At 35.3% G+C, this 14,150-nt stretch overlaps 1 protein-coding gene across 1 annotated transcript in view; it reads left to right on the top strand.

Annotated features, from left to right (window-relative positions):
* FCHO2 (FCH and mu domain containing endocytic adaptor 2) overlaps positions 1-14,150 on the top strand; it is a gene marked incomplete at its 3' end in the record, with an annotated part of 101,242 nt that overhangs the window by 9,577 nt on the left and 77,515 nt on the right. The window contains exons 2-6 of the mRNA XM_082013285.1: positions 911-1,002; positions 4,254-4,328; positions 5,675-5,816; positions 5,906-6,058; positions 10,145-10,249. Coding sequence (XP_081869411.1) covers positions 950-1,002; positions 4,254-4,328; positions 5,675-5,816; positions 5,906-6,058; positions 10,145-10,249 — 528 coding nt within the window. The 5' untranslated portion in view covers positions 911-949. The remainder of the gene's footprint in view (positions 1-910; positions 1,003-4,253; positions 4,329-5,674; positions 5,817-5,905; positions 6,059-10,144; positions 10,250-14,150) is intronic.

The following is a 14,150-nucleotide window of genomic DNA, read 5'->3' as shown; positions in this document are numbered from 1 at the left end:
GCAGTTGAACTAGATGATTGTTGCAGGTGCCATCCAACTGAAATTATCCTATCCTATGCTCTCCATTTTTCCCTTCCACCCTGAACATGCATGCAGTTTTCCTGAGGGCATGCTTCTTTGTCTGTGTAGCAGCAGCGTTATGGATCTGAAGCTTTTGGAAGGGAGCAGGGGAATGGATAGTGTGACAGGAAAACTTTTATAGTAGCAGTGCTATTATGCCATGTCTTGCCTCACCTTCCTTTCGTTTCGGTTGTTGCTTTCTTCTGTCTGGAGGAAGTTCACCATAATGCCAGAGGTAGTAAGCCCGGTGAATTTATTAATCAGTGTTTAGGGCAGTGTCTCTGTTTTAATGGTGAGGTATGCCTTACTGTAAAATGTTTTAAGTTTTAAACCTACGCTTAAGAAAGGGAAGCTACCCGTGAGGAGGAAGATACTAGTGATTTTTTTTTTTCACCAATTTTACAAAATACAGATGAAGATACATAAAGTGTAATGAACTGGGGAAGCGGGATATCCAGTGATCCCGAAGTGTGAATTTTAGTTCATGGGAAATAGTGAAAGAGATGAAAGAATTAAAAGAGTACACTATTAAGTATGTGTTTAATAAGATGAGAATACAAGGCCTGTAGAAATCCAGAAAATAAATGGCTTTCTAGAATATAGCCTAGACATATATAATAGAAGAGTTGCCATTAGAAGGCTAGTAGTAGTTGCAGAGATTATTTTAGTTTGTTTTATATATGGGGGATTGAAGGGAGCTAACAGCAATTGGTAAAAAGCTGAAGCATTAGAAATAATTCACTTCATGGAAATTGATCAGTTATTAAAATGCATAGGCTCTATACTTTGTTCTGTAATTGCTTTAGAGTTTTGTGTTTCATCGTTCTACTTTCATTTTATTAATCTTTAGGGGGAAAGGAACAATGGCTTTGATGTCCTCTATCACAACATGAAACACGGACATTTGTCAACAAAAGACTTAGCAGACTTTATAAGAGAAAGGTAAGTGTTCAACCTTGGTAATCCTGGCTCTTTAATATACTATTTTTGGGTTTTATTTAATTTTAACAGTAACCTGCAAAATATGTAAAAATCAATGAGCATTTTTAAATATCTCTTACATCCTACAAGAATCTCTAGGTTTATTCCTTACTTAGAACTGAATAGTGACTCTTGAGCATCTATTAATAACAAGCTTCTAATTTTTCAGGTTTGAATTAAAAAACAAGAGTAAAAAGCTATAAGTGTCACACAGTTTATTTACATTAATCTCAATTTTTCATAATGTTTGGAAGAAAAGCAATAATTTAAAGTAGCAAAAAGTATCAGTCTTACAAAGTTTTTGACTACAGATGTAGACTTACAGTACTAGAGACTGGTAATATGACCTTAAAAAAATTACACTGTCAGATTAGGTTTGTTAAAGAAAAGGGCGTGATACATAGGGACAAGAAAATAATATGCAGAAAATAACACAGGTTCTTCTCTATGGGATGGAAAGGACAGAATTGAAATCTGCAGATGTGACAACTTCCAAAACAGATGATCTAATGCTCTTTTTAGCTCTTTGTGAAAGAAGGCTGCTGTTGCTATGTTGAACATAAGAATTTCCATTCTGGACAAAATTAATTGTATGTCTGCTTCAGAATTTTGTCTTAATTCAGTTATGGACCCCAGACAATGCATGGGAAAAACTTGCTAAGAGACTGAGGACCTGTTTCAGTGAAGGTCTTTTTGCAGTAAAAGCTGTCCAAAAAGCCAGCTTTTGTTTTCTGGAATATCAACAAGATATCCCTAGAAGGAACAGAAGGTTTGCTCCTCAACTGTGTTCAGTTAGTCAATACCAATTCAATTCTCAACAGTGTTGTTTCACATTATAATTTTTGTTTTTGAGTATTTGTTAATGGTCAAGTACTAAAAGAACTGAAAGACAGTTGAATCTGTGGTTCAGAAATATGTCGTCTGAAAGAGCAAATTTTGTGGCAGGCAATCTGCTCAATGTTGGTAAATCTTGGCTGGGGCAGGTTATCTGTCTGTCTGTTGAAAGATAGATATCTTTGTTCTGTTCTTGCTAAAGCGTGTAGAAACATTGTTTTTAAAGAAGCGAAAATACAAGAGTGTTGGGCTGCCCCTGCAGGTTTTTTCTTTAAACACTAGGAATATTTTATAGGTGAACTGTTGTGTGTTTGTGTGTACTTAACACATAAACTGTTTACATGTAAGAAACCATTGTGCTGAGCTAGGAACTGAATAGGTGTTATGTTGGCTTCTTTCCAGAAATCTTTCAAATGGTTTTCTATACCACTTGCATATAGGCATTGTAAAAAGAATCTCCTTGATCAGAAGAAACTGGCAATGCATATATTCCCATTTAGCTTTTAAATGTTTAACAGATCCCAAGCAAAGACATATTTTCAGATGGGTCAAAATTAATTTACTGAGGTGTTCATAGTGTGTTACCCATACATCAGACTGCTCTTGAAATTCAGTTGATAGGACAAATGCAGATATATGTGCCCAACTGGTCAGTAACAGCATCTTTCAGTTGTTAGTGTTTGTAATCATTGTATGTTGATATTGTGTGGTAAATTGCAGAACTCCAGTTTTGTGGAGGATGCTCAGGTAAGTATGTTGTAAATTGCTCCAAGGAAAAGAGGTGTGGATTTTAGTCAGAAATATTGTGTTTAAAAAAAGGAGGGAGAAGGAAAAAAAAACCTTAGAAAATTTTCATGGAAGCTATTGATAATTAATCAAAATATATTGTTTATTGTGGTAATTAAAAAAAAAAGTTGATGTCTCTTCCGGGTTTCTGTGCATAGTGCTCGTTGCTGTGCAGTGAGCAAGAATTCCAAACCTTGGAAACTTAAACTTTTTATTATCATCAAAAATATGTACACATGTGGAAGGAGGATAAAGTTATTTGTCTTTTTCATGGTGATTAATTTGGCGGTTGTTTGTAGGTGAGATCTAAAAGGTAATTCAGTTACTGCATTTTACAGTTTAATCCCCTTCTCCAAATTGATTTTCCAACTGACTGGATAGTTATTTTGGAAGTTCAGTAGCTTTAAATACATGCCCCTCTGTTTCAGGTGACTACTGCTACTTTGTTTCATATTTTCATAAGAAAATTCTTTTTGCTTGGAAAGTGTTGCAGTAAAGGAGAAATAAAAACCTCTGCATGAGCAATAAGTGGTTATAGTCATGGTATAACTTGAGAGAGGGATGAATTCTTCCTCTCCCGAATTATTTTTTTTTCTCTTTTTTGTCCTCCATAAAGATATTACATAGCAGGAAAGAAATTGCTTCAAGCTTTTGCATTTTCAAGAAAAGGCAATTACAGTATCTACTCAAATCCAGGATGCTTCTAAATCTAAGTTGACACTACATATTGAATATTGATTTAGGGTGGAAAGTTAAGATAGTGTGTATCTTTACCTTAATAAAAGAAGGACTTGCAGGGAGTCACTGCTGTGATAAGTTGTATGTGACTTCTATTCCATAGCAATTGCCCCAGCAGAGGCTCTAAGGAATAAATCTATGTTGACCCTTGGATTTTGGATCTCCAAAAGAGAAGTAAAATTGTGGGATTGAGTGCAGGAAAATATAATAAAACTTTATGTAGGGAAGAGGTTGTCCAAAATACATCAAAACATATTGAGACAACCTTCTGTAGAAATTAGTATAAACAGTAGAACACAATACTTTTCATTGCATGTTACTTTACTGTTTCCCAAACTCAAATGTCACTATGCAAAGAAATTAAATAAAAAAACCAAGCCCCCCCCGCAAAAAGATTAGTCAAGACCCCATGTTTTTTAATGTGATTGCTCAGTAAGCATTCAGTTTATTTTAATGTTTTCGTTACAAACATTTGACACTGTTGCTCTGTAAACCTCTGGTGCTTAGTGCTAGGCAGGTAATTATTATGTCACTTTGTTCTGCCTTATAAATAATGTTAAAGGCAGAAGGGAACAGCAGAGAGTATAGGCAGGAAGGCATCATCTTTTTCAAGTCTTGAGTCCCTAGATTTTACTTGTTTCTGTTCCCTGCAGCATTCTGTCACGGAGTTCTTAGGTAATTTTTTTTTTTAGATATACTTCCATGATTTTGCATATAGTTTTTGAGGGGTCATTAAAATCGAGTCATTTTCAGCTAAGCAAAAAGTCCTTTGTTTTGCACCTTTAGAATGGATATTCATCTGTCTTCAAATATCTTCAGATTTTAATTATGCTTTTGATGCCTTTCTTTGACAGAGCTACAATAGAGGAGGCATATTCAAGGTCAATGACAAAACTCGCCAAATCAGCGAGCAATTACACACAACTTGGGTAAGTGTACATAAGATAGAAATAAATAACTGCATATATATTAAGAATCAAGTTTTATTCTGGATATTTTATTGATGATGTTGAAGGTAGCATAACTTTGCCACCTTTAAAAATGATTGTTCTTCAGTAACCGTGCAAAATATCATGTAGCTATGATAAAACCAAAGACAGTACAGTTCTTTATTCACAGTTTAAAAAAAAAAACCACAAAGCCCAAAGATGGAGGAACTGTCTGTTCCTCTGTGTTTAAGGTTGAGTTCTTTTCAGACATAACTAAGAATGTGAGTTTCTATTCTGTGCTCCCAATCCTATGGTAATTTTTCTGAAGAGAGAACATATGGTCTGCAAATGTGGCAGTAAGTTTATTTGTTTCTATTATTTCTGCTTTCTGTAGTGTTGTCTCTGTCCTCAGATGTTAAGAATGAGACTTTTAAATATTTTTATTCCATAGTTTAATGAAAGTTTTATACAGAGGGTATGTTTTTAAAAACTGGAATGATTAAAGGATTTTTTTTTTATTAGAAAGATTAGCCAGTGAGAACTCAGACTTCTTAGATGAGGCTAGATTTTTTTATTTGTAGTAATCACAGCTAAAAATATGGAGAGCTTTCATTAGTGGATAATTTGATACCAGTTGTTGCTGCTCTTCAAAGATTCTTATCTGCATGTTAGTTTGAACATCAGTGCTTTAAAGGCTATGTATAGTGTTGATTTTTCAGCAATGTTAACCAGGAAACTGAGGTAGGAGTGTATCTTTAGACCTGCTGGAGAAGTCCATTCAGTGTAGAAATGTGAATCTGGGGTATGACCTGTCTCCCGCCTTCCTTTGTCATATGGTTAATCTCTGTTAATCAGTAAATACCTTTTAGTGGCAGAACATCTTTGCCAATATTTTTTTCCTGCATCTTGTGACTGTAGTGATCTAAGACAACTAGAAACTTAACTAACCAAGTAATTTCTGATTTGTTTGTATTATTCAAGAATGTAGGTAAAAATACTTCTACATGTTAAATTATTTTGAGCTGCTTTTGCATCATCTTTAGGAATACCAGTTGGCATTATCGTGTGCTGATGATAGAGAAGATTAAGTGAACTTTGCTGTGTTTTACTCATTAGAGTCAATACAGGTAAAACATAAAACATGGAAAAATTAGTAGATAGGATTCTAAGTACATTTGAAACATATTTAACAAGAATTTATAGCAGTTGTTGGGATTTTTGTTTCAGTTTTATGAACAGATGTGAAGTTCTGTAAACTTACCACTTTAGCACTATTAAAAAAATCATAGCCAACTAAGAGGAAAAAAAATCCAGATGAACATTAAATGTTATTTTCCTCAATCTAGGACATTTGCACCAGTTTGGGATGTTTTCAAAACCTCAACAGAAAGACTAGCAAGCTGTCACTTGGATCTTGTGCGGAGATTACAAGAGCTAATAAAAGAAGTTCACAAGTATGGAGATGAGCAAATCAAAGCTTATAAAAAGGTTATTAATTTCTAATTATGCATATCTAATGACTTGTTAACATTAAAATTAAAATGGTTTGGTTTTGACAACCATGTGATATTTGGCAGACTAAAGAAGATGTTTCAGGAACATTGGAAGCAGTGCAAAATATTCAAAGTATCACTCAGGCCTTGCAGAAATCAAAGGAAAATTACAATGCAAAGTGTTTCGAACAAGAACGTTTGAAAAAGGAAGGAGCAACACAGAGAGAAGTTGATAAGGTAGTTCTGTGGTATCTTATTTTAATTCATTGTATTGTCAATCCGTAACACATTCACCTTGTATTAGGAAGTGAAATGGCTAAAAGTAATTAAAAGTAATAGTTGTGCCTATTTCATAATGTGCATGATATTTTGAATACCTAGTTATTTTTTTTTTACACTTTCTTATCTGTTTCAACTGCACTGCAGTTCTTAGTCTTTATTTTGTAAATACCTGCATCATATGATAATTTTGTTTAGCAGCTTTTACAGAAATTGGATATGATTGTTTCAGTATCTGTTGTGTTTTTGGATAGATTGCATTACGTAAATACGCAAACACTCAATGCCCTTTTTATTGGATTGAGTAGGAGGTTTTGTGTTGTCCCTTCATTGAGACAAAGTAGCTAATTATGTGAGTATTTGAAATCTGCTCCAGTGAGAAAACAAGTTAACATTACTTTCTACAGTGCTAACCTAAAAGGTTCCAATTTCATGGACCAAAAACCCAAGGGATGAGTATCTTGATGTTGTATTTACTACTGTCCTTGGGTTATGGGAGAGTTTGATCCATTCACAGAATGACAAAATGGCTGAGGTTGGAAGCAAGCTCTGGAGGTTATCTGGTCCAGCCTGCCTGCTCAAGCAGGGCCACCTCAAGCCAGTTGCCCAGGTCCATACCCGGATGTCTTTTGAATATCTCCCAAGGATGGAGACTCCACAACCTCTCTGGGTAACCTGTGCCAGTGCTTGGTCACCCTCACAGGAAAAAAAGTGTTTCCTGATGTTCAGAGGGAATTTCCTGTGTTTCTGTTTGTGCCCTTTGCCTCTTGTCCTGTCAGTGGGCACCACTGGGAAGAGTTTGGCCCTGTCTTCTATGTACCCTCCCTTTAGGTATGTAAATCTGTTAGTGAGATCCTCCCTGAGCCTTCTCTCATACAGCCTCAGCCTTTCCTCATGGGAGAGATGCTCCAGTCCCTTCGCATCATTTTTGTGGCCCTTTATTGGACTCTCTCCACTTTATCCATGTCTCTCTTGTAATGGACAACCCAGAACTGGACACAGTACCCCATGTGTGACCTCACCAGTGCTGAGCAGGGGGGAAGGATCACCTCCCTTGACCTGCTAGCATTGCTGTAACTTTTTCCTGTTTTCAGGATACTAAGTAGTAGAGGAAAGAGGTCATATTTGCATGTCTCTATGCCTTCTCTTTTTAAATCTTGGTAACTCTACCTATTTCCATTTCAGTTACCTGATCTGTGTAGTACTCTGATATCTTGATAGAGTTTGTTATTGCCTTTTCCCTGATGACGAAAGTGATCCTGCTGACCATATTCTGATTATTTTATCTTTGATATCAGTCTAGGTTTTTTCCTAGCTTCTGTCTCAACTGACAGTCAGTGTTGGATTCTAGACACGAATCAGAAATATGTGGGTTGTCAGATGTTTTCCTGCCACTCTGTTCAAAGAATACTTTTTCTGCATTCTTGTAAATAGATTGAAACTTTTCAGTCGGAAAAGTTGACTTGACAGAAGGCTTGTTTTTAAGATGTAACACTACCCTTGTTCAGTTGGAAACTATAAAATGTTTAGTCTGACTGATGTCTACATGAGAAGTGAGAAAGGGGAAGTGCTATAGGATGGAGACTGTTTTTTACTGGTTTATCCATCTTCCCTAGATACTTCTGTTTGAACAATTAGGCCATAGTTAAATGCTATGCAAGTACTTAAAAGATGTTTCCAGTGGGAGCAGGTAACCATGACATCTTTTCAGTCATGTCTTTATTCAAATTTACATTTATAATTTCAGAAACATAGTGACAAGCATTGTATTCATTTATTTTTCCTTTGGTGGAGAATAGGTTTATTACTTTTAGCACAACATGAAAAATGTTTTCTGTCAAAATCACAGAATAACTGCTTTATCAGAATGCAGGATATCTACACCAATATGCTAAAAGCTTATCACAAAGCCAAATATTTGAAGAAATACTTTATTAAAGAATCTAAGGAGGTGTCTGAGACCTTGCAATTTTCATTGCAGCTGAAGGTTAGTCTTAACTTGTGTAATAATTTCCTGTTGTTCTCTGACATGTGAACTTCTCTATCTATAGTGACTTAACAAAAAATTCTTAACTGATCATTATTCTTTCACTTACTGTAAATCTGCTAAATAGATTGCAATTGCTAGCAATTGCTGCATCTGAGAATAGACTCATCTGGTTTTCAGAAGAGGTTACTGGTTAATTATACGATGTTCACATGTTTTATCGTTTTGTCTGTCCTGCTGAGTAGTTGTTTGTTATAGATGCTCTTCAGCACAGAACACTCAGATTCTGTTCATCGTTAAACAAGATTACAAGAGACAGAATGCTTTGATATTGTCAAAATCCCATGCATATGGTGTTCAATTACATAATGCGTTACAAAAAAGCTTTTTTAAAAAAAAAAATCTTTTAACTATTGAAAAGAAGGAAATGGCAAGTTAAGTCTGGAATCATCTTATTGCGAAGCAGTCAGTTATTTTTAAAAGCAAGTGTTCATAGAGCACCTTGTATTTTCAGCACAGTAAATAGCATTTGGGAAACAAGATAGGACTGTTTTCTTCTTGGTAACTCCCCTGTGTGAATGTGCAAGAGTGAGAATAATGAAGTAAAATTTAGGACAAGTAACTGAGGCATTTGATACAACCTGTCATGCTCTCCTTTTAATGCCTGAAGGATCCATATTCTTCATACAGTGAAGTATTTTCAGGCTTTGTTATGCTGTGTTTAGGAGACTATGTGACTAAGATCTGCATAAGCTTTCTCTGTAACTGGAAAAATGGAACTGTAGCTTTGGATCCTCTTCCTTTGAAGTCCTGGCTGATGTTCACCTGGGGAAACAAGTGCTAATACTATACTGTTACTTGCGATTTTCAGTTACATTTCTCTGGAAATTGCTGAATATAGCTCTCTCTTTCCATAGGGCACCTTTGTATTAATACATTGGAAAGTTACAGATAGTGGTCAGCTTTACAAGTCATTGCAAGTGAGAAATAGTTTCTGTTTTTACTGTGGGACAGATGAAATTAATTTGAAAGAGGGGAGAATAGCTAGTTCTGAGTGAACTAGAATGAATAGTAAATACACAGTGGTCTTTACTGGTGTCATTAACAATTCAGGAATACTTTTGAGTTACAACTGATGGGAAATTTCAATTAGATAAAGTAGGCATGTTAAAGACGCTAGAAAAAAAGCTGGTGTTCAAGCCAATTTTAATTGTCATTGGCTTTTAAACTTGGAAATAGTAAGAATATCAAAGGTTTGAAAAACTCCCATCTTGTGTGTGTCATGCTGTAAGCTTTGAAAATAACTTTACCACAAACAAATCATTTCATTCAGCTTTGTTCTCCATTTAATACCGGGATTCTCCTGTATTTGTTTTTGTCTTTTAAGAATATTAAACCCCCACAAAGATGATTTTAGTTCATTAACAACAAATAATGAGAAAAAAAAAATCAATGAACTGTAAAGCCAAAAAGGTCTATTATAAAAAACACTGAGCTGCATAAATCTAGCCATCAGAATGTTCTGCATTAGCTTTACTTTCAAATAGCTCTTAATCTTAAAATTTCCATTGATGCAACACCTGTTAGACTTTCTTCCTTCATTTCTGAGAACTGCGCCTCCTTGTTTTTTTTACTATTGACCCTTTCAGAATTGCACAAATACCTCTTTGCTCTGTGTTCCAAACCCACTTTCTTCCTGTTTTTCTGTTGCAGATTTAAATATTTGACAAGAGCTAATTAGTTTACTTCAGCAATACAAATTTAATTTTGAAATAAGTATATTATAAATCTGTCATTGCTGATAAGGTGAAGGGATTTAAAAAGGTAACAAAGCAATTACCTTATTTATGTGGTTTATGTGTAGCTTTAAAGAGATATCTCTAATGGCTCAAATCTGAGTTATTTGGTGGTGAAATTTTGTTATGACACTTCACTGTTTTGATATGCCTCTGAATATTTTTTTATAGATCATCCTAGGCTTTCTTTTAATAGTGCCTTTAAAAACCTTGGATCAGATTGTATGTGACATTTGACACTTTTTTTGTACTGATCTACAGGCAGCAGTTAAAACAAAAAAAGCTACAGATACCTATAAACTGTATGTGGAGAAATACGCTACATTTAAATCTGATTTTGAACAGAAAATGACAGAAACTGCACAGGTAAGTGTTATATTAAATAAGTTACCTTTAAAGTAGATTAATATATGCTGTTTCGTCTCTGAAGACATCTGAAATCAAAGCTTTTGAAAAATTGGTTCAAGATACAATTATGTCCTTTGGAAATTGATATGAACAATAATGTCAGAAGTAATATGTTTGAAGGGCAAACACTGACCATGTGTGTTGTGATGGCACTGTTCTTGAATGACACAGTTGAGTGCTAGCACTCTAGAAAGACTTTTTGAAAGAATTTTTAGGAAGGAAACAAAATGAATTTCTGGAAGTATTGTAAATGTATTGTGATCATGTGGAAAATCCTGTGAATTGCTGGACACTCAGAACTCATTCGTAAGAGTTTTAGTATTGGGCTCCATCGTGTTTTTTTCATTATCATTCCAGCAAAACACTTTAGTTAACAGCTTGTTAGTGTGTCTTCCCATGGTTTACCTGATATTGTGAAAAGCCCTTACATCTGCTGCAGTTTCTGTGGGTTTTTTGAAGACTTTTAATCTGTATTCCAGCGTATATCAGGTTTTCTGTCTCATTGCATATGCTGCTTCTTGTTACCTTTGCAAGTTTCTCTTTCAAATCTGTTGATAGCAGACTTTTTTTCCACTGTCCGAGATTTCAAAAAGCAAACTTCATAATTTCTGCTTTTAGTAGTAAGAGTTAGTTGAGGACTGGTCGGCATATTTATTTATATATGTTTCCTGGTTTAGTAAAGCTTTTACAAGATAGGAGTTTCCTTTTTGGTTGAAAATTCTTTGTTCATTAGTTTCAAAGATTAATTTTTAGGCATAGGTGGAATTATTAGTGAGATTCAGTCATACTTGTATTTTTAACACATAAGTGGGAAAGTGTTAGAGTTTTCCTTAACTCCTTGGAAATTAAGATTTCACAGCATGCAGATTGTGTGTGCTGACATGTAAAAAGCTGCCCTGTCCTAAACTGTAACCTGCTTTCCTACTTTGAGAACTTCATTAGGGTTTGATTTAGTTCATCCCTGAATAGATACTCAACACAGCTGTTAGAGAAAGGATACCACTTATATCACATACCAGAACTTTTCCCTCCCACTCCCAGTCCAAGCATTTGCAACAAAGAAGTGCTCGGGCACACTACTGCAAAATTCTGCTTTTAACATGCCTGTTACATTAGGAGTCTTGACAACCTTTCCTTGAAGACTTTGCAGAAGGCATCTTTTTGTGCGTATCCTGATTCTGTTCTGGTTGAAGGAGCTGTATTCCTTCTGCTTTTCTTTTCAATTTGAGTTAAATTTGGTTATGTGCATTAGTTTTCTCTCCTTTTAAAAAATCTGTGACTTTTAAATGCTTAATTTTTTTTTACTGTGGAGTGTAGAACAGTGATGATTTCAGTTACTCGGTGGTATAAAAAGGCTTTATTAAAAATGAAAGAAATTCATGGGTACTGTGGTCTAGGCCATAAGGCCTAGTGTACTTCTTTCTCATCTCTGATCTGTGAAACTGTGTTTTCAATATATGTTTTAAGTTAGTATTGCTGTCAAGAGTAGTTGTCCTATTTCCATGCTTCTTCCTTTGTCAAGTATTTGTATGAGGAAGTACCTTGTAGAACTAATCCGGCTGAAATGAATGTATGAAGGAAGGCTGACTTTAACCCGGAAGAGACCTGCAGTCTGGTTTATTAAGAGATCACACAAGCATTTGTGCTGGCACAAAGGCAGAGGCAATGTGGTTCCAAGGGCAGAGAATTGCATTTTTAAGCTGGTTTACCATGTGACACTGACCTGGACTCACATGCATGTGTGTCCACTTTACACATTTACATGTGTTGCCTTAGCATTGTGTGTCTCTCTCTGTAACTTAAAGTACTTGCATATCAGTTATCCTAGGCAATTTGATGGGAATTAGGACTGGAATTGGTATGTGTGATTACAATCACTTGAGAATTTTGGTACTGGGCAACCTTTTTAAACTTAACTAATATGTATCTTAAAAGAATTATTGGAAACAAGTATAATGTAATAGCAACAAAGAACCATTGAAGTGTAACATTCCTCCTGGGAAGTTCTAGAGATAGGAGTAGGTAGAATCAAATGGATATGTGAACACATACTGCTGCTACCCAAAATGGTAACTTTTTTGTAGTGTTCCTGTTAATGTAACTACTGTATTTGCTCAGTAAGCATTCCAAGTAACTCCATCATTGTGTGGTTTGTATAAATTGTAGTGCAGCCTGACTTTTGCTGTAGATCCCACCTTTTGCTACAAAGAAATCAAGCAATACCAGAAAAGATACTGCACTGTTTCATTTATTTGTCGCAAGTCATACAAAAGTGTGGCTCTTCTGGATCAAGAAATTCTTGCCCTGTTTGTTATTTACCTTGCTCTGGAAGTTATTGAACCTCCTCTGAAATAGATCCTGTGAATGCTTCTGATCCACTGCAGAGCAAGTTCAGTCAGGTTGCTTTAAATCTTTATTTAGTCTCGCAAAAGCTGTCTGCTGTCTATTCTTTACCTTACAAGAAAGAGACTGTGTTTAGAGCAGTTGACTTACTGCTCTCTGAAACAATACGAAAAAGTTTAACAAACATGACTTCAATAAGCTGGCCTTGCTCAGTTGCACTGTAAACTTGTTCGAAGTGAGCAAGAAAGCTGTGAGTAATGAAAAGGAATTCTTGTTCAGAACTGACAGAAGATAGACAGGAAAAGTATTTTAAATCAATTTTTTTGTTGGTGAACTAGTGAAGGAAAATGTAGGGGCTTTCAGCAAGGAAACTAGCTGGGCTTTTCATTATGTATTAAAAAAAAAAAATAATCCATTTGAACAACTAAAGAATGAGGGAAGTAACAGCTTATTTTGTATCTAGAGAGAATATGAAGGTGCTCTTTGTTCAGCTTTCTTATTTGTGTTATTAGGTAGGTATTACATATTTAAAGCAGGCTGAGATGTAGAAACAGAAAAAAAATCTTTTTACTATATCAGATGTTACAGCTGGGAAAACTTCACTATGCTTTTGGGCTGCTTTGGGTTTGGGGGAGGTGGGAAGCGGGTGGGGCACAGGGAGGGGCAGTTAGGATCTTTTTGGGTTGGGTTTTTTCCCAATATAAAGATGGTACAATGCAATGGCCCTTTTACTTAAAATTGAAATTTTCACTTAACACCTGGAAACTTTCCACACCTGTCCACATTGGAAATGAAAGTTGCCATTCTGCCAGTATAAGTTGTATCTGTGGAATTTGTTTTAGGTATAATGGTGTAGCTGCATCTACAGTATGGTTGCAGGAGGGCCGCTCTAAAGATGATGTGATAGGAAAAATGACAACACCCATGAATATGTGGAAGCCCGCTTCTATATGAAGCACATCCTAGATTCTCTTAATTTAGAGTGCATTTCACTTGAAGTATACTAGTTCTGAAAAGAAAATCAATGAGCAATGTGAGCATTCTCAGCTGTTGCAGTGCAAAATGAGTTGGCTTACTTTAAATCTGTCTTACACTGTTCACATACTGTTTTTCTGAGGACAAACATCTTGAATTGTTGTGGCATTATTCTAGGTAATCATGTAGTAATGTCCTCACTTAGCTGTCCTCTTTTCTTAGTTAAACTCTACCAATCTTGTTGCATAAATTTTATGTATTTTTTCTTTTTTGTCATTTACTATCTTACCTGGAGTTATCAAAGTGAAGTGACTTGTGATGCGTCATTTTGTGAGGCTGAATTTTGAAACATACGATCTTACAAACCTTGGATTGCAAGTTATAGTTTTGCTGTGATAAACATGGAAGGTTTTATTGTGATTAAAGAAGTAGGAAAATACAGTTCACTGTTTAGAAATTGGCTTTGACAGAAATTCCTCATGTGTAAAGATTTGTCGGAGTAAACCTATAGTTATATTATGCAATTTCTATGCAGTTCCTA

Source organism: Phaethon aethereus, assembly GCF_964289735.1.
Source record: "Phaethon aethereus genome assembly, chromosome: Z".
Lineage (NCBI taxonomy): Eukaryota > Metazoa > Chordata > Aves > Phaethontiformes > Phaethontidae > Phaethon > Phaethon aethereus.
This window is presented reverse-complemented; position numbering and strand designations above follow the sequence as displayed.